The 18,876-nt window shown below is 57.2% G+C and overlaps 8 protein-coding genes across 8 annotated transcripts; all 8 read left to right on the top strand.

The window, feature by feature from the left end:
• Positions 1-46: 46 nt before the first annotated feature.
• On the top strand, positions 47-1,363 carry LMJF_36_3030 (clathrin coat assembly protein-like protein; the record flags this gene model as incomplete). Its single annotated transcript, XM_001686830.1, has 1 exon — positions 47-1,363. The coding sequence occupies one exon, from the start codon at positions 47-49 to the stop codon at positions 1,361-1,363; it is 1,317 nt and encodes a 438-aa protein (XP_001686882.1).
• Positions 1,364-3,157: 1,794 nt separating this feature from the next.
• On the top strand, positions 3,158-3,898 carry LMJF_36_3020 (putative exosome complex exonuclease rrp41; the record flags this gene model as incomplete). Its single annotated transcript, XM_001686829.1, has 1 exon — positions 3,158-3,898. The coding sequence occupies one exon, from the start codon at positions 3,158-3,160 to the stop codon at positions 3,896-3,898; it is 741 nt and encodes a 246-aa protein (XP_001686881.1).
• Positions 3,899-4,743: 845 nt separating this feature from the next.
• Positions 4,744-5,202, top strand: LMJF_36_3010 (putative glutathione peroxidase; the record flags this gene model as incomplete). Its single annotated transcript, XM_001686828.1, has 1 exon — positions 4,744-5,202. The coding sequence occupies one exon, from the start codon at positions 4,744-4,746 to the stop codon at positions 5,200-5,202; it is 459 nt and encodes a 152-aa protein (XP_001686880.1).
• Positions 5,203-5,644: 442 nt separating this feature from the next.
• Positions 5,645-8,551, top strand: LMJF_36_3000 (putative ATP-dependent RNA helicase; the record flags this gene model as incomplete). Its single annotated transcript, XM_001686827.1, has 1 exon — positions 5,645-8,551. One exon carries the CDS (start codon positions 5,645-5,647, stop codon positions 8,549-8,551), a length of 2,907 nt encoding a protein of 968 aa, XP_001686879.1.
• Positions 8,552-9,404: 853 nt separating this feature from the next.
• Positions 9,405-10,868, top strand: LMJF_36_2990 (putative GTP-binding protein; the record flags this gene model as incomplete). Its single annotated transcript, XM_001686826.1, has 1 exon — positions 9,405-10,868. The coding sequence occupies one exon, from the start codon at positions 9,405-9,407 to the stop codon at positions 10,866-10,868; it is 1,464 nt and encodes a 487-aa protein (XP_001686878.1).
• Positions 10,869-11,726: 858 nt separating this feature from the next.
• On the top strand, positions 11,727-12,428 carry LMJF_36_2980 (conserved hypothetical protein; the record flags this gene model as incomplete). Its single annotated transcript, XM_001686825.1, has 1 exon — positions 11,727-12,428. The coding sequence occupies one exon, from the start codon at positions 11,727-11,729 to the stop codon at positions 12,426-12,428; it is 702 nt and encodes a 233-aa protein (XP_001686877.1).
• Positions 12,429-16,444: 4,016 nt separating this feature from the next.
• On the top strand, positions 16,445-16,960 carry LMJF_36_2970 (conserved hypothetical protein; the record flags this gene model as incomplete). Its single annotated transcript, XM_001686824.1, has 1 exon — positions 16,445-16,960. The coding sequence occupies one exon, from the start codon at positions 16,445-16,447 to the stop codon at positions 16,958-16,960; it is 516 nt and encodes a 171-aa protein (XP_001686876.1).
• Positions 16,961-17,798: 838 nt separating this feature from the next.
• On the top strand, positions 17,799-18,197 carry LMJF_36_2960 (conserved hypothetical protein; the record flags this gene model as incomplete). The annotated part of the gene is made up of 1 exon (XM_001686823.1): positions 17,799-18,197. The coding sequence occupies one exon, from the start codon at positions 17,799-17,801 to the stop codon at positions 18,195-18,197; it is 399 nt and encodes a 132-aa protein (XP_001686875.1).
• Between the last annotated feature and the right edge of the window lie 679 nt (positions 18,198-18,876).

Here is an 18,876-nt window from a genome sequence, read left to right as displayed (position 1 = left end):
CATTGGGTGGTAGCTTGCAGGTGAAGCAGCGGCCTTGCAGTAGGCAATGTTATCAGTTTTGATGTTCTTGAACTCCCGCGGAGACGTGGTGCTCTCGCGGACGTTTCGGGCAGGAAACTCTGTGCGGTCGCTAGCCGAAACCTTCTGCAGTGAGATCATCTCTACAAAGCAGGTTGACCGTTGCCCTGTCAACATTGTGAAACACATATGCTTCATTCACCTTAAGCTGACGGAGCTGTACGTCGTGATGGTGTCCGACTCGAATGTCAACTGCCTCATGTGTCTACAGTATGGTGCACGGCTGCTGCAGCACATCCAAAATGACTACGAGGGATTGGACGAAAAGCGGATCAAGGAGAACTTCGTTGCTCTGCAGGGCATCATCGATGAGTCGATGGACTTCGGATACCCCATTCTGACGGACGCAGAGGCAATAAAGGAATTTATCACGAAAGATGGCGTGGATGCTGCCGTTCTGAAGAACACTCGCGAATCGGAGCGCATCGCGGATAGGATGACGGGCGAAACGCCGTGGCGGGTAGAGGGTCTTGCGTACCGTGTGAACGAGGTGTTCGTTGACGTGTTTGAAGATGTGAATCTGCTGCTCTCCCAAACAGGAGAGACGCTGCAGAGCAGCGTGTTAGGGCGCGTGGTGATGAACAACTTCCTCTCCGGGATGCCGGAGTGCCAGCTGCACTGGAACGCGAAAGTGATGAGTCACGGTATCGGCGAGGCGGCCGAGAGCCATGGTGCTGGTGGTATAGAAGAGGTGGTTCCCTTGGCAAGCATCTCCTTTCACAACTGCGTCCGCCTCAAAGTTTCTGGTGAAGAACGCCGGCTCACCTTTGTGCCGCCGGATGGAAAGTTCACACTCATGACGTACCGCTCCAGTGTGAACGTGCATCCACCGATGAAGGTGCTGTCGGCCAAGGCACGAGAGATCTCGAAGACACGCACGGAGGTCGAGTTCACACTACGCTCAGACACCCCAGCTGGTCGGGTTGCCAAAGATGTCCAGGTGAGCGTCGCCTGTCCGGACAATACAGCTACTGCTGAGGTGAAGGTGGGGCATGGCAAAGCCAAATATGACCCCGTAAGCCACGCCATCGTTTGGAAGCTGCCGGAGGTGAAGAGTGGGGAAGAAATCGCTTTCTTCGCAGAGATCCGCCAGATTACCCCGACGGAGAACACGGAGTTGCTGTGGACGAAGCCGCCTATCCGCATCGCGTTTCAGTGTGTGTCCCTGTCGCTTACAGGCTTGCGCATCAATGAGCTAGTCGTCAAGGAGCCAACGTTGATGTACACGGCAAGCAAATGGATTCGCTACACCGTCATGGCGGGTGATTACCAGTGCCGCATATAGCGCACGCTGTGTGTGCCGCCGTGTGTGTAGAACTGCACCCGCTGCTCCCCCATTCAACGCACCATCCGCTCTACATGTGGCGTGCGTGTGCGTGCATGTGTGCATAAGTGCTCTTCTTCGAATGCAGACATGGTGTGGAAACCCTAAAGAAGTAGAGGAGGAGGAGGGAGGAGCGGAGGCGAGGCACTGGCTTGCAACGGTGATAAAAGAGACCGGTGAGGGAGAAGGGCGACTCCTCGGTTCTCATCCACCACCTCCCGCCAACGCGATGGAGCACTAAATCCACTTGACGGCCGTCAGCTGCCCTTTCGCTTTCCCATTCAGCCGACACAACTGCACACGCATCACACACACACACATACATACACGCGTATATGTTGCCGTTTCCACCCCACGTGGCATATGGACAGCTGTGTGCACGTACGGATGCGTGTGTGTGGTGGGCCTTTGCTCTTTTCGTCTCTCCGTCCTCCCTTCTTGTTTTCGGCCACTTGTGTTTCGTTTTTTGTTGCGTTGATTCCAGGCTTGGTGCGCTTACTTCCTCTCTACAGCTCTCCCGGATGCAAACGCATGATGATAAGCTGATGGAAGACGTTGGCAATCCACTTCGATTACCCTGTGTACGTCAACCCCCAGCATGCGCCTGCCTTCTCCCTCTTGATGGTGTGAAGACGAAGACTTCCTCGCCTTTTCTTCAGCTGCGGTTGCATCTAGAGGGAAGGTGAGAAAAGAAGTGCAGAGGACATGCGTGGCGGCCATACTCGCGCCGACGCACATCCACAGATTGTGTCCTGCAGGGACACTATACGGTGCCCCTCCTGGTGGCAGAAAACAAAAGGAAAGGTTGTCGTTTTCCGTTTCTCCTGACCTTCCCCGCCAACGAGTGCCGCCGTCCCTCCCTACCTCGCTCTCGCTCTCGCACTGTGTCTCCTCTACCGCCTCCGACAATCAGAAAGACCGTGAGCGTAACCTTTCGAAAACAAGGGCGCACGGAGTATGCCCATCGAAGAGGACGTCGCCACACCCTACCAGCTGCTGTACTGGGAGCTGTTAGCGTTGCCGCTTGCCGAGCTTTTGCACCGCTACAACGCCGCAAGAGACCTCGCGCAGGAGCTGATTGGCATGATTGCACAGCATCAGGACTGCACGATTGCACACGTTCACCGTATGCTGGGTGTCCGGACAGAAGCAGCATCGCGGGACGATGGCGACCCGGGATGATGGACACAGCCAGAAATACCAACGCTCACAGAGAGCGTTTATCCGCCGTCATTGCACAATGGCCACGTCACGTACCTCGAGGGAAGGCGTCAGCTTTTGCTGTGCAGATTCCCCCACCTTTCTGAACCTGCAATGATCTGCTTCAGTCGTCGATACAGATACAGAAACTCGCAGAGCAACAAGAACAATGAACCCTCTGTGCTTCTTGTAGTAAAACCGTGGCGCACGTCGCGACTGCTGTCGATGCATGCGTTGGCGCCGGCGTTAGGTCTGGCGCTCGAATACGGCCGTTCTCTCCGAGTGGGAAGAGACTCATGCACCATGCTACGCCTTTCTCTGCGCTTCCGCTTCCCCCCCCCCCCTTCATTCACTTGATCGTGATTGTCACAGGAAAGCCGCATGCTCGTTGCCATGCCCTTCCCACCCATCTCCCCCCCACCACCTTTTTTTTTCAAGCCTCCCTCGCTTCCTACCGCCACACCGTCGGCCCCTTCCTCTGTCTTTGTTGCTCTTGTGTAGCCTCCCCTTCTCTCTTATGGTATGGTGAGGTTGTTGTAGTCAGCGAACAGCCACATGTCTCGCCAAAAGGAGTACGTCAGCCCAGCGGGTCTTCGCCTGGACGGCCGTCGCCCGCTGGAGGCACGGCGCATGGACATCGCATTCGGCACGCTTTCCGCCTGCGACGGCAGTTGCGACATCACGCTTGGGCAGTCAAAAGTGTGCGCATGCGTCTTTGGGCCGCGAGAGTCGCTCCACAAGCAGGAGGCAAAGCACGATAAGGGGCTCGTCACGTGCGAAGTGGCAGTCGCCGCTTTTGCTGGAGAAAACCGTCGCAATCCGCAGAGGCGTAGCAAGCTCTCGGAGGACATCGGCGCCGCTGTGGTGCAAGTGGCCCGCTCCGTCATCCTCCTCTCCCAGTATCCCAACTCGCAGATCCACATTTACATTGAGGTCCTTCAGCAGGACGGGAACGAGAAAATCGCGTGCGTCAACGCGGCGTGCCTCGCCCTAATCGACGCAAACGTTGCCATGCGGGACGCGGTGTGCTGCATCGATGCAGGGATTCTGGATGAGCACATGCTGATAGACTTGACAAGCAACGAGTTGCGCTCTCAGTGCCCAGTGATTGCGGCAGCATTCACGGGACACGACACGCGGAACATCATTTGGCTGGAGACGGCGTCGCGGCTACCTCCAGACTCGGTGACGCGGCTGCTCAAGTGCGCGGAGGAGGGTGCCACGAAGCTCTTTGAGGCCACAATGCGAAAGGCGCTGGAGGAACATGCCAAGAAGATCTTGACACTACAGAACTAGTTGCACCCGTGTTGTGGTGGGGACGGTATGCCTGTGCTGCTGCTGCTTTCGGAAAATCAACGGAGCAGCAGCTCATTAAGTGTCTGAGGTATCACCTAGGTTTTGGGTTGGCCGCCTCATCCACAGCACCTCCTATGGCCCTCCCTCCCCCTCCCCCGCCTCATCCCTTTTTTGTCGTCATGCATCCAGCAGTCTTTTCTAGCACTAACCCTTCGAGTAACGCATCCCTCCCTTCTTCCTTGCGATTCCTTGACAACCGCCCCGCAAGACGACGCTAAGCGCAGAACAAAAGAAACAAGGAAAAGAGCGTGTACGCGTCGTAGGTGAGATCATGCCATGCCCACTGGAAGAGCAGAAGGTGAGCTGCTCTTGCCACGCAACAGCAGCACAAGGCCTTGCAAGACGCTTGCAGGCGGTTCCTCACTCCCGTTCCTTTTTGCCAATCGTAGCCACACTGCTACAGGCTCGACTGTTTCCGGTGCCATCGTCCTTCACCGCCCTCCCGGGCGCGTACGGATGGCCACTTCTCCCATTGTCTGCTCTCTTCCATGTCTGCACCTTCGTATGCGCTGCTGCTGCTGATGCTGCTGCATGTTCCCCCCCCCTCCCCTTTTTTGTCAAATCCTTCGTGTGGTGCACACCGTTAGACAGAACTTGGCGACACAGGAGAAACTCCTCGGCGCGGCTTCTCCCATTCATAACCGCATCAAACCGCTGTGCCTCACACCTCCCCCTCCCTCCGCCGCGTGGTCTGCGTCCTTTTTTCTGTCTGTTGTTTTCAGTTCTGGCCTACCCCCTCGCTTGTACACGACAGCTCCGTGTGCCTATGGGACCTTGCTGTTGGCATGGCATCCGTCTTCACCTATAGCGCTGTGCAAAATGGCAAGACAGTTGTGTTGCAAAAGTACTCTGGATATGCGACGCTTATCGTGAACGTGGCGTCGCGATGCAGCCTTGCATCCACCAACATCGAGATGCTGAACGAGGTGCAACAGGCGTATGGCTCCCGCAGGTTCACCGTTCTCGCGTTTCCGTGCGCGCAGTTTGCGAATCAAGAGCCGCTCAACAATACCGAAATTGCGCAGTGGTGCGAGGACCTTGGGCTGCTCTTTCCTGTCTTTGATCGGGTCAACGTGAAGGGTTCCTCAGCCGACCCGCTGTTTCAGATGCTACGGGCGCAGCAGGGAGCTCCCCTGTGGAACTACACCAAGTACCTGTGCGACCGCAGCGGTGTGCCGCGCCGTAAGCTGGAGCCTGGCTGCTCCATGGATGCGCTGCGGCAGTCCATCGAGTGTGTTTTGTAGTGAGTGGGAAAGCTATCAAGATGGCAGCACGAGTCTCTCAGTGGTGAAGGAGGAGGAGGAGGCGAGAACCGCGTGCCCCCTTGAAAAACCTCTCAGAAACGTGCGCGGGCACTCATGCACAAAAAAAAGACGCAGATGATCGAAAAGACGCGAGCGATGGGTTTTTCAGCCAAATTCGTCACCAAGGCAGCATAGCGAGAGAGGGCGAAGGCGCACACCGTCCCGAAGCCGTCTTCATTCCCTCCCTCTTGCCCCTGCCGTAAGTGTCTACCTCACTGGTGCTACCCTCCCACCCACCCCCTTCTTCCTATCCCCTGTCCAGTACGTGTCTTCGCACGTGGTCGAGCACACAAAACACATCCGCACGTGGGTACAACGCCCCCGTCTCCACATCGCAGCACTGTGGAATCACGAAAACACGCACACACACACACACACACAGATGCATATTTCTAGATCCCAAGGCACGCACACAGTGTTACGAATGTCAGACGGCCGCGAAGACGAACCAGCGGCGAAGCGGACACGCCGCGAGGTCGACCCGGCCATCACCTTCCCCTATGAGCTCGACACGTTCCAGAAGACAAGTATCGACGCTCTCGAGGAGGGCGACAGCGTTCTCGTGTCGGCGCACACGTCGGCAGGTAAGACTACCGTGGCGCTCTACGCCATCGCCAAGGCGCTGCGAGAGAAGAAGCGCGTCATTTACACCTCCCCCATCAAGGCCCTTAGCAACCAAAAGTTCCGCGAGTTCTCCGAAAAGTTCGACTCCGTCGGTCTCATGACCGGCGACACCACCATCAAGGCGGACGCGGACTGCCTTGTCATGACGACAGAGATTCTACGCAGCATGTTGTACCGCGGCACCGAAATGCTGCGCGAGGTGGGCTGCGTCGTCTTCGATGAGGTACACTACATGCGCGACAAGTCGCGTGGCGTGGTGTGGGAGGAAACAATCAGCTTACTGCCTGAGGGATGCCAGTACGTTTTCCTCTCCGCCACCATCCCGAACGCGCGCGAGTTTGCGGACTGGGTGGAGAGCATCCATCCCACCACAAAGGTGCACGTCATTCACACAGACTACCGGCCAGTGCCGCTACAGCACTACCTGTACCCGGCCGGGGCCGACGGCATCTTCCTCATCGTGGATGAAAAAGGCAAATTCCGCGATGACAACTTCGGTAAGGCTATCGCGTCGATGGGGGCGGAGGGCGGCGCAAACGGTGTGGGTGCGGCAGGCCCAGGCAACGGCTCCTCCAAAGACCCGCGCGGGAACCACAAGGGCGGCGGTGGCCGCAGTCACGGCGGGTCCTCGCAGTCCATGATGGAGATCGTCAAGCTCGTGATGGACCGCAACATGTACCCCGTGATTGTCTTCTCCTTCGCCAAGGCGGAGTGCGAGCGCAACGCCCTCGCACTCTCGCGGCTGAACTTCAATAACGCCGAAGAGGATGCTCTCGTGATGGAGGTGTTCAACAATGCTATGGAGTCGCTGGCGGAAGAGGACCGGAAGCTGCCCGCTATTGAGCATCTACACCCGCTCCTGAAGCGCGGTGTCGGCATCCACCACTCCGGTCTCCTTCCAATTTTAAAGGAGATTGTCGAGATTCTTTTCCAGGCGGGTTTGGTCAAGGTTCTCTTCTCCACCGAGACTTTCTCGATGGGGCTTAACATGCCGGCTCGTACCGTCGTCTTCACCTCTGTCAAGAAGTTCGACGGTGAGAAGAACCGCTACCTCACTGGCGGCGAGTACATTCAAATGTCGGGGCGCGCCGGCCGTCGCGGCCTCGACCGCGTCGGCGTTGTCATTGCCATGGTGGACGAGGCAGTGGAGCCTAACACGCTGAAGCAGCTGACCGGCGGTGGCGCCGACGTCCTGCTCAGCAGTTTCCACCTGACGTACAATATGGTGCTGAACCTGCTGCGCGTCGAGGACGTCGATCCTGAGTTTATGATGAAGCGCAGCTTTTCGCAATTCCAGCGCCTGCGTGACAAGCCAGCGCTAGAGGAGAAGGGCGCCGCTCTGCGCAGGTCCATCGAGGAGATCAACGTCGCCCACGAGAGCGCCTTCCGGCAGTACACGATTTGCGAGGACATGATCGCGAAGAAGAAGAACGAGGTGAGCCACATTCTGCGCCAGCCCAAGCTCCTCAAGAACTGGGTGCAGGCGGGCCGTTTTGTGCACATCATCCGCGCCTCAGATCAGCGCGACTTTGGCTGGGGCATCTGCCGCTCATTTGCCGCAAAGAGCACCAACCCAAACTTCAGCGACCCCAGCACCTTCTCCATCCAAGCCGCTGTGATCTGCATGAAGGCGGACGCGTCGAATCCGAGCGCTTTGACGCCGTGCCCGGTCAGCGAGTACACCTCGGAGAAGGCGGACCTATACACAGTGACGTTCGACTTCTCGGATGTGCAGTGCCTTTCAACGCTCAAGACAAATCTTCCCGAAAACCCGGACTCGGAGCGGGGGCGTGCCGAGGTGGTGCAAATTCTGTCGAAGCTGCAGCGCCAGTTCGGTCACGACATCCCCGTTCTCACCTCTGCGCAAATGGGTGCCGAGGACGTGCAGCTGAGTAAGCTGCAGACGCAGCTGTCGAACCTGCAAAAGCAGCTAGAGGGCAACATACTTGCCACATCCCCCACCCCAGAGCTGCAGGAAGAGTTTGAGCAGTACAAGCGAAAGGCAGACCTCGAGGCTCAGCTGGAGCAGGTGAAGGGTGAGCTAGCTGGCATGGGCAAGGCGGTCTTCTCCGAAGAGCTGAAGCAGATGATGCGTGTGCTGCGTCGCCTGGACTACATCGACAAGGACAACATCATCCTCCGCAAGGCCCGCGTAGCGTGCGAGATAACGACAACAGACGAAAATGAAATTCTGCTGACGGAGCTGCTCTTCAAAGGCGTGCTGAACTCGATGGAGACGGAGATGATTGTGGCTCTCTTATCATGTCTCGTCAACGTGCACCGCACCCCGGATGGCTTCTCGTTGCCTCAGGAGTTCGAGCAGCCGCTGAAGGACCTCAACGAGATTGTTACTCGCATCGCCACTGTTAGCGCCGAAAGCGGGCTACTGCAAGAAAACAGCTCGGTGGAGAAGGTCATGCCGTCACTCATGGAGGTAACCTACCTGTGGGCAAAGGGGGCGAAGTTTGTCGATCTCGTGAGCAAGACCACGGCGTACGAGGGTGACATTGTGCGCATGATGCGTCGTCTGGAGGAGATGCTGCGCCAGCTGGCCTCCGCGGCGCGGTCGCCGGCCATCGGCAGCATCGAATTGCACGAAAAGTTCCTTAAGGGCATCCAGCTCATCAAGCGTGATATCGTTTTCGCGTCATCGTTGTACTTGTAGTCGCGTTGAGTGAATGATGACAGACACGCGTATGCTGGCGTGTGTGGGTGTGTGTACATCTGCAGCTGGTTAGCTACAATGTCGCTGCTGACGTATGCATTGCCTGTTGTAACCCCGCCCCCTTCTTGTCGTTGGTGTTTTGTGAATAACATGCTAAGCATCGCATCGGCGTTCTCGAATAAGTGGGTCTTGTCCCGCAGTCCCTCTCGCGCGCAGTTGCCGTCTCTCTCCTGCGGATGGGGTAAGGAAAGTGGACTCTGCGTACACAAATGAATTCCAAACCTAAAAAGAAAGAGTAAGAGGATCAGTGCCTCCTGTGCACGTGTGCGTATGCCGGTGTATGTGTGGGGGAAGGGAATGGGGGTGCACTTGGTGCTGCGTAGGCCTACTTCGCAAAAGTATAGCAAACATCGAATACGGTATCTTTTGTTTTCTTCTGCATCGTCTTTGTTACTCTCGTGATTGGCCTCATGCGTCTCCTCGCAGCTTCGCTCTCTTCCTGATTCTCTCTCTCTCTCTCCCCCCACCTCCCTCCTCCTGTTTCGCGTGCAAGGCCGTTGAGCGTGAGGGTGCGATGGTTTACAGGTGGCGCTTATGTGAATCGGCTCCACTTGAGGCCTTTCGAGACTGAGCATCGCGTACTCCTGCCACTGTGCATACGCCGATCCCTCCGCTTTAGCCGCCTTCTCTATTCCGCTCTCCTCCTCTTCCCTGGTGGACATCGTCCTCTAGTGTCTGTCCGTGGCACCACACACCACATACGTGTGAAAAGTCGTGGAGACGGGCTCGCAACTCCACATTAGCTTGCTGTCGTTTTGCATGCCATTCTACTCTCTTGGTTGCGCCACAGCACATGCTTCGGCGTAGGTGGGGCGCGCACAGGGCAAGGCATCGCTTTGTCGACCGCGTCAAGGTGCTACTCTGCAGCGGAGCTGGCGGCGATGGTGCAAGCATCATGGCTCACGAGCACGGCAACGAGTTTGCCGGCCCAGGCGGTGGTAATGGAGGCAACGGCGGTAATGTGATGCTGCAATGCGTCAAGCAGCACACTGACCTCAGTCATATCGAGGACCTGGGTAGTCAGATCTCCGCCGGCGCAGGCTGCTGCGGCTTCTCTCGTGAGGCGCACGGCAAGCGTGGACAGGATCTGTGGCTGCAGCTGCCGCTGGGAACCCAGGTCGTGGACATGGACACGAACGAAGTGCAGTACGACATGGATGAGGAGGGGATGCAGATTGTGCTGCTGGAAGGCGGCCAGGGCGGCAAAGGCAATGCCGCCTTTGCGAACAAATGGCACCACTCTCCCATCGAGTCCACCAAGGGGCTGCCCGGCAACACGATGCTCGCCCAAATCGAGCTGAAAACCATCGCCGACTGCGGCCTCATCGGCTACCCGAATGCTGGCAAGTCGTCCTTGCTGTCCGCCATCAGCGCCAGCAAGCCCACCATTGCCCCGTACGCCTTCACAACCCTACGTCCGTACGTTGGCGTGCTTCACGACCTCTACGGGAATGTGTGCCGCGTCGCGGACATTCCGGGCCTCATCGAAGGTGCTTACGAGAACCGCGGCCTGGGTCATCAGTTTCTGCGCCACGTGGAGCGTACAAAGTGCCTTGCCTTAGTGGTGGACATGTGCAACACATACGTCCCCGACACGGGCTTGCGCAACTCCTCCGAGGTGCTGCAGCCGTGGGACGTGGTGGAGCTCCTTCTCCAGGAACTGGAGTACTACCTCCCCGGCATGAGCCAGCGCGTCATCATGACCTTCGCCAATAAAATGGACATCGAGAAGGATAGCACTGGCACTGCCACGCAGGTAAAGCTCTCGGAGCTCAAGCGGCGCGTGTCGATGCCGGTGTTCCCGATCTCCGCCGCCCTCGGCATCCACCTTGGACCACAGCACGAGCAAACCGGGCTGGCCCCAGCCTTGCAGTTCATGTGTGGAGAAGTGTTTGCGCGCCAGTCGCAGGAGCGCGAGATGCGACAGTTCCGCTTCTCACACGAACGCGCACAGCTTGAACGAGCCTTCCGCGCTAAGCACAACGGTGTCTTTCTACCCCAGGTGCACGCCCTGGGTGCACACGGAGCAGAAGCTTCGCAAGACCTAGACGACGAGGCTGCCGACCGCGGTGGCTCGCTGGTGGACCAGCAACTCGACTTTTTGGGTAACAGCGGTCTTGGCGTGAAGTTTGATGCCTACGAGAACTCTGCTGCGCGGGGCCAGCTGCATCGCTACCGCGATCTCACCATGAAGGGCAAGTACTGGAATCTGACCCGGCAAGATGGCGAGGTGATGAAGGGAGAAAAGTGGAGCTGACACACGCAAGACGGGGAAGGGTGTGTTTGTGTGTGTGGGGGGGGGGGGGGAATGAGACTGGGCGAGGCATGGGCCGTGCACTTCCTGGCCCCTCCCCCTCCCCTCCCCCCTCATCCCCATCATCCTCCACGATCCTATCCGCTACTTTTCTCGTCACAGATGCACTCATGCTTACACGTATGCACACTCCCGTCGGCGCGTATGCGCGAAGGCTGCTGTGCTTGTGCAAATGCCGCTACATAGAACTGCCACACCGGGGCTGTCCCGCCTACCTGCCCGACCATTTTTTCGGGCTTGTCTCTTCTTGGGGAAGAGGGGAAGTGTCCAGACCTGATGCGTAAGAGGGCAGCTGCAAGGTACACTTTATAAATCTAAATCTTCATACGCGTTATATTGGCGGAAAGGCTGTGCATCAGAGCGTCTTCTCTTTGCGTGTGCGGGAGACGGGCGGAAGTTGCGTTGCAGCCTCTGTTATCTCAGTCGTTTACTGCTGCTTTCTCTACGTGGGCGCGTGCTCGGCGCTTTGAAGCTCTCCCTCTCACCTTTATCTTGCTCCCCTCTCCCTACATCCTGTCGTCCTCGTCCCTCTTCCCCTCTATTCCGTTATTCCTCAACGTAAGGACCCGTTGCACGCGCGGAGCAACACGGGTAACCCACTCACTCGTCACACACACACAGCACATCCTCCGGCTTTTATGGCACCTGTGCCTCCGTTTTCCGAAAGAAAGCGACGCCGCCTGCAGATACCTGACCGTAGTAGCGTATCAGGCGACAGAAATTCCTGTGTCACGAGTTGTTTTGTCGAATAACGATCCGTACACACGCCCCTGCCCTCGCTTCACGCGTAAGAAAATCACTATGGACGTCAGCAAGCGGCCACGCGAGGAACTCCACAAGGAGCAGTGTCTCTCCTTCGTGAAGAAGCTTTGGGCGGCCGACACGCTCGCCATGTTTCACTATCCGGTGAGCGCCACCGAGGTGCCCGGCTACTACGACGTCGTAGAGACACCTATGGACCTGTCCACGATTCGGAAGAACATCGAGCAGGGCACGTACAGAACGGACGCTGAAGTCGAGAATGACGTGGTGCTCATGCTGTCAAACGCTCTGGACTTTAACGAGAAAGGCTCGCAATGGCATGATTTGGCGAAGCAGTTCAAGAAGCAGTACCTGACGCTTGCGCGAGAGTCGGGGCTGTCCTTCGACGCGGACCAGGCGTTCATCCCTACGAAGAAGGTGCGCGACGACGAGTCGACGCTGCGCAAAGCGGAGAAGAAGGGAGAGGAGAAGCTCGAGGATGTTTTGCAGGCGATGGAGAAGGACAAGGAGATCCCGCTCGAGCAGCTGCGGGCCATGTACGCGCGCCGAACAACAAGGGGGAAAGCGGATCAGCAAAGCTCCGACTTCAGCAGCGGTAGGGGCAACGACGATAGCGATGAAGTGGTGTCCTCGGACGAAGAAGACACGAGCGACAGTGGCAGCGGTAGCTATGACACTGAAGAAGATGAGGACTCGCTCGACTCCGAGAGTGCGTCAAAGGATGACGATGACGACAAGTGACACATAAGAAGCGTGCCCCCCCCCCTTCTCATGCCACCGTTATTAGTTGAGCATACTTACCATCATGGACATCACTACCCTCGCCCTCTCGCTGTTTCAAGATGAGAAGCGGGTCGGGTGCTGATAGGTTATCACATCAGCCGCAAACGCGCAGACAACACTGCGAACAGTGCAAAGCAACTCAAGAAGAAGAGCACGGTGCCGTTCATTGACTGCAAGGACGCGAGCTGGTGAACGCTGCCACATCTTCTCTACTCACCGATAGAGCGTAGAAGCTGTTCGTCGATCTCTTTCTATTCGGTAAGACAACTGGCAAGGGAAGGGCAGAGCTGGAGAAGTCGACCAAGTACCGCATCGTATGTGTTTGTATGCGTGTGCTTGTGTGTGCGTACTGCGGATGATTCTCGGTGCGCTGCCAATAGCTGTTATCTCCACTTCCCCCCCCCCGCCCCCCCACCACCACACACACAAAAAAAGTAACATAACAACCCTGCTCCCTACGAACTGTTCAGCTTACCATGCCATAGTACTCTCGTTTTGCCTCACTTGTCCTTCCTCTGTTCGTTCCCCCTCCCCTCTACTCCCCCGATGCCGCTCTCGAAAAATACACCCGCGCCTTCGCACTCGCTCCCGCAGAGAATGGTGGAGAGGAGGTGGTACGTGTGGTTGGTCTCACCCATCGTACACACAGCAACATCGTCACATGTGGCAGTGTCTTCTCTCTCCTTCGATTGCTTTGTTCTGCCGTATCGTTCGAAGAGCGGCCCCGGCTGCGTCGACTCACCGGTCGAAAGAGCTGCATGTGCCTTTCCTTCGTGGTGCAGCAGCATGCGCTGTGGTGCTCGCAGCGGGCCGACCCTATGCGTTGTTGTTGTTGTTTCACCCCCGCCTCCCCCTTCCACACACACCCCAGCAACTGGGTGATGGGCCCGGCGGGACTGTATCGCGAGGCCACAGCGCACAAGGTTCACCTCTGCATGCTCTCAAATGCTAGCACCGGGGCGGATAGCGGTACTGTTTTGCACAAGAGTACATCGACCAAGTATGCTCACTGGTCCCGCGAAGATACACTGCCGACAATCAGCCCCAACCAGTGTTACGGCAGGCATGCCGTCCTGTCGTGTGCCGTGATGAGAAGCAAATAGAGCACCCCCGTTATCGTATACACGTGTGCTGAGCCGAGACACGTATAGCGTCAGCGCATCGCCGACGCGGCTAGCCGGCCACTGTTCAACACGTTCGTGAAGAGTTTCATCAACGCAGTTATCGGTCAAGAAAGCATACCGGGACGGGCCAGTAGCAGCGCATTCCGCGACCCAATCGGGTGGTTGGCAAAGCAGATCATGGGGCGGTAGTGGCTAATCGCCTTGGCTGCTCGCGTGAGCGGCGCCGATGGTGTGCGCTCAAGCATTGTAGTCTTCTCCACGGACGCACCCTTCCAGAACGGCCACACCTTTGTGCACAGCCTCTCCGTGGATGGGAACGGCAGCAGTAGCAGCGGCGGTGTCGATGTAACTGTGCAGGCCCTGGAGAGGCCGGGGTGCGTTACCTCAAGCCGTCTGTTGCAAACTGGAGGCCGCATCTCGTCGTCTATGACGCCTACACAGTGGCCACCAACAGCGCCAATAACTACCTGTTTACCGCTGACCCGGCGCGGCAGGTGACCGTGACGGACTTTGGTTGCATTTTGTAGTGGTAAGACCTTCTATGACCCGGTGCTGCGGCGGTGACAGATGAGGGGAGGGGGCGTGGATCGACGAAGAGTTGGTGTAGTCGCGCACCAGCGCAAACGGCTGAGCCGGCATGCAAAACATCCGCGACATCGTGTACGACGCCACAGAGAAACACAGCCTTCCTCCCATCGGGGAAATGCACGCTCTGCGAGCCGATCGCATCGCCTGGGGCACTTCCCCGACGGTCATGAGCGGCCCAAATTGACGCCATCGCGAGAAGCTCTCGAGTCTTCCAGTGCCAAGAGACCATCGCCACCTTCCACACCCTCCTGGCGTCTTTGAAGGTAGCACGTAGTCTGCCTTTGGCTGGTCCGAGTTCAGCTTACACATGCGGGTGCGTACAAATGCGTTGCGCTACCTGTCTGTCTCGCTGTGCATGCCCGTTATGACCTCCACCCGGGCCTGCGGCTGCAGTCAGTCCGGAAGCCTTCTACAGCAAGTCTCCGTGCCGGACAGCGTCGACGCCCGCCGCGAGCCGTGCGGGCGCAGTGCAGTCAGCAGGTGCCGCTCTGCGAGGCATGGTATGTGAAGAGCGTTCCAGGCTCATGCTGCGATTTCCTTCCGACTCCAGCGCCTCTGCAGGTAGACTGCAGCTCGCTGCACCTTCGTTCATCGAGCTCCCCCAGACGGTGAGCAGGCGCGCCACTCAGGGTCGTCCTCCCTAGGTATGCGAAGCTGCACGTCTTCGACGACAGCGTGATGGCGGTGTGCAAGGATGATGGAACGGAGGTGCTGAGCAGCTGTGTCTAGCTGCCGAGAGGGGATACCGTCACGGGCGTGTTGCTCATTAGGCACAACATGAATGCTATCACAGCCGGCGCAACAGTGATCTCAATGGCGTCTATGGGCTCCCCAGCGGTGCTCAATGAGCCTCAGGTACGCACGAATGGCACCGGATTTGCGCAGCGCTGCCCTCATGTCGCGGCCTCGAAGAGCATGACTCGCTGTGCAAGAATCCACTAGCCGCTGAGAACGCGGAGAGCGCTGATGTAAACCTGACGGACGCAGGGCAGCGTAATGGCTGTGGCAGCGCTCTCCTTCTCTTTACCCACACCCACACTCTCTTATTTGCGCACTTGTTCTCCTTGTTAGCGTCTAGAGCGACAGCAGCCACTGCTGCAGCCGTCTCTCTTGCGTGTTTGTGCGCGAGTTGGGCAGGACGCGGAAGTTGGTGTCTTGTTTCTTCTCTCTCTCTCTCTGTTCTGCTACGTAGCTCCCCATTCATCATCACGCAGCGCGAACGCTGGCACACAACTCTGTTTATGGTCCTGGTAACCCTGCCCCACCCTCTTCCCGCCCTCATTCGCTTCCTGCCCCCATCTCAGTCTGCTGCTGCGCTTTATGTTGCCCTATTGTGTATGCGTACATGTGTGTCTTTGCTGACGGCTTTCCTGATGCACCACTGCACTTCCCCTCCTTTTCTCTTCTTGTTCTGTGTGGTTGATGTGTCACCACCACCCCAACTGTCTCCTGACAGCAACGTGCGTCTGCGCCGTTCCGTTGCGGTGATGCGTGACAGAACGTACGAGGGGACTGCGACATCCCTCCCACCAACGCCTTGAAAGAGGAGTGGAAGCTGTGGAAAGTGCGGGCAGAACAAGCGCACACGGATTTCTGCGCGGACGGTGACCTGCATTATTGATGAGTCTTTGTCGTGGTCGATGTCAGTTCGTCCCATCCGCTGCCGTTGGTTGTTTCACCACTGCCACACACCCCACACCATCCCATCTCCCATCTGGCACACACACACACACACACCTATTCTGCTTCCTCACCTGTTCGTCTTCCTGCTTTACGAGGTCAACCCATCACACGAATCGTACACAAACTATGTACAAAGAAGAGCGATGTGTGCATGCCTGACAGGCATCCAACCGCAGGAGGACGGCGAGCGATAATATATATATATATATATATATATATATACATATATAGATATATTATCGTCAAGTAAGTCTGCGCAGGTGTTTCTTTCTCTGCAGGAGGATACACTCGGGGTCTTTGTCGTCATCGTCTTGCCTTCCTCTCTCTCTCTACGAAGCTCTTTCCTCTCGCGCCTCTGATTCCTCACCTCATCTCATCTCTCTCACATATACATACACGCGCATCACCCATCCTTGCAGGCACGCGCAACATCCTCCTCCTCTGCTTTGGCTTCGGTGCGAAGCACCAAATTTCGGGCATCGAGGCCGTTACTCCTTATCACACCACACCCTACCCCATTTACAGTGCAGCTGTCGTCCTTGGTGTTCTTTCTCGCCAGACGACCCTGAAGAGTGCACCATGTTGGGCCTCTCCATCACCAGAGTGTTCCAGGCGTACTGTGCAGGAGCTGTTCTCTTCGAGGTTCCCGGGATTGTGAGGCTGCTACGCGGTGATATGCCGCTGCCAAAGGCTGGTGCCTGGGTCGACGACAAGGACTACTACACAAACAACAAACCGCTGGTGTACGTGTTCGTTGCCATACTAGCATGCCTCGTCGTGTCGCGCGGGATGGCGTGTGCACTGCCGAAGTCGCGCATCATCATTGTCTACCTTGTCGCTGTCCACACATTCGAGGCAGGGCTCTACCTCTACTGCTGCAGCCGCAAGAAGGATGCACCAAACAGTGAAGTGTACATTATGGGTACGCTGATGGTGGTGAACATCTCGCTATTTGCTGCTCGACTGGTGCAGCTGAAGGTGCAGCACACAAGAGCCGAGATCGCCGATCTGAAGAGGCGACAAGAGCAACTCGCCATCATTCGCAAGAAGCGCGCAGACTACGCAAAGAACAGGGAAGAAAAAAAGAACAAGTGAAGTATGTGGACGCGCCGGTGCGGCCGCTTCTCGATTTCGCTGTGGTTCGTCTCTGGCGGCCTCTTGCCCTCTGTTCGCCAGCGTCGTGTCTGCTCGTGCTCCGTGCGTGTTGCTGGCTCCCTCTTGGTCTTCTTCGGGTTAAGGTGGCCTTGCTCCCTCGCTCTCCCTGTTTTTTTTTTGGAAGGGGGAAGTCTATGCACTTTTCCTCTGCGTTGAGGGAGGGCGGGCGTTCGGCGGCGAGCTCGAGGGAGAGAGAGAGAGAGAGAGCGGGCGTAAGTAAAGGGGCTGTCTTGGGTCGCATTGCATCTTGTCCGCTGTCGCGGCGGTAAGCCAGTTCGGCTATGTTTTGTCTACAGCGCGAACTTCATGCACACATACACACAGGCGAGTACTCACCAACTGCAGTGCTACGGTGTGGTAGTGGTCGAGTCGGTGTTCATAGCTCGCGTACTTGCCTTTTTGAGAGGCGAGCGCCATCTCTCGACGGGGAAGACGAGCTTCCTTGGCATGGGGAGATAGTGGTGAGTGGAGGCGGGGACTATTCCTCACTTCCGATCCAGGTGAGTGGGCGGGTCTTTATCTTCATCTGGACACATGTCGTTCCTCTACCCCTTTTCTGGGTCTCTTTTCTCTTTGTGCTGGTTGACATCTCCGCTCTCCTCATCCCCACCCCCACCCCCACCCCCTCTCCTTCGACATGGGCGAAGCGACTACTCCAGCATAAACGAGCCCGCCCGTAGCAGCGGCACGTGCTCCACTGCTTAACGCAAGAGGAACCCGTATCGATTATCTTTCTTGCTCTTCTGTTCGTATCATCACGACTGCCACAGCGCCGTCGATGTTTGCTATTCAGTGGTACACGGCCGCGCTCATCCTCGCGGATGCGTACGAGCTGCTTCAGCTGCGGCAGGCCAATCCGAAAGACTTAGCGCATGGCACCTGGTGGTTCGACAGCAGGGCTAACGCGCCGCTTGCAGCGGCACTGTACGGTGGCCTGCTCGTGTTCTTGATGCTTTCACGCCTTTTTGTGTTTCTAGAGCCACTGAACCGATGGCTGCTGATGCTTAACACAATCCATGAGGGCATCCGTCTGGTGCTCTACTCGCTCCTTTTTACTCAGCACAGTGGTGCGACGCAGCTCAACACGATCCTTCTGACATTCACGCTGTGGAACACGCTTCTGTACGGGCGACAGTACTACATCACCATGTGTATGCTGCGGGAGCACAGCAAGTGACGTTATCCCCCTCCACCGTACTGGTCATACGCACGCGTGGAAGCCGCTGCGCGCCGTGTGTGTGGGGGGAAGCTGAACCGTGTTGGCGCCGCGCAGTGTCTACGACAAGTTTGCACCCTTCGATAACCTTGACTCTTCGTGTTTCTACTTCTACGTGTACTGCTTCTCCCGTGGCCGCGGGGCTCATGCCATGCGGATGGGCAAGAAAAATAAAGAGCACAGAACAATATTAGCACACCACACGCGCTTCTATCGGAAGGATGCGGGATAGGCGTCGCGTGATGGACCCCGTCGTGGAAGACGCTGGAAAGGAGCATAGAGTTTCTCCTTCCTCCCTCTCATCTTTCTTGGCTACCGCTTGCTCCACGCGCGTCATGAGGTGGATGCGGTCGACTCCGCGGAAGCGGGTGGTACGCCCACCCTTATTGACTAAGTTCACATGCGTCTTTCTCAGAAGTAGATGTGCACACACACACACACACATACACACACACTCATGCATGCTCCTCGCTGCTCTTCTTCTACGTCCACCGCCCCCTCCCCCTTCCCACTCACCTTTGCTGTTGGTGCAGGAATCGTGAGTCAGTCTTCTCGTTTTCTACTCGCTCTGCGCCTTGTTTCCGCCAGATCAAAAAAGTGTCAGTCGCTTCTTTCTAGCCCACCCCCTCCCCGCTCCTCC

Source organism: Leishmania major, chromosome 36, assembly GCF_000002725.2.
Source record: "Leishmania major strain Friedlin complete genome, chromosome 36".
In the NCBI taxonomy this organism is placed as follows: domain Eukaryota; phylum Euglenozoa; class Kinetoplastea; order Trypanosomatida; family Trypanosomatidae; genus Leishmania; species Leishmania major.
Note: the sequence above shows the minus strand (reverse complement) of the source record. Positions and strands in the feature narration are given on the sequence as shown.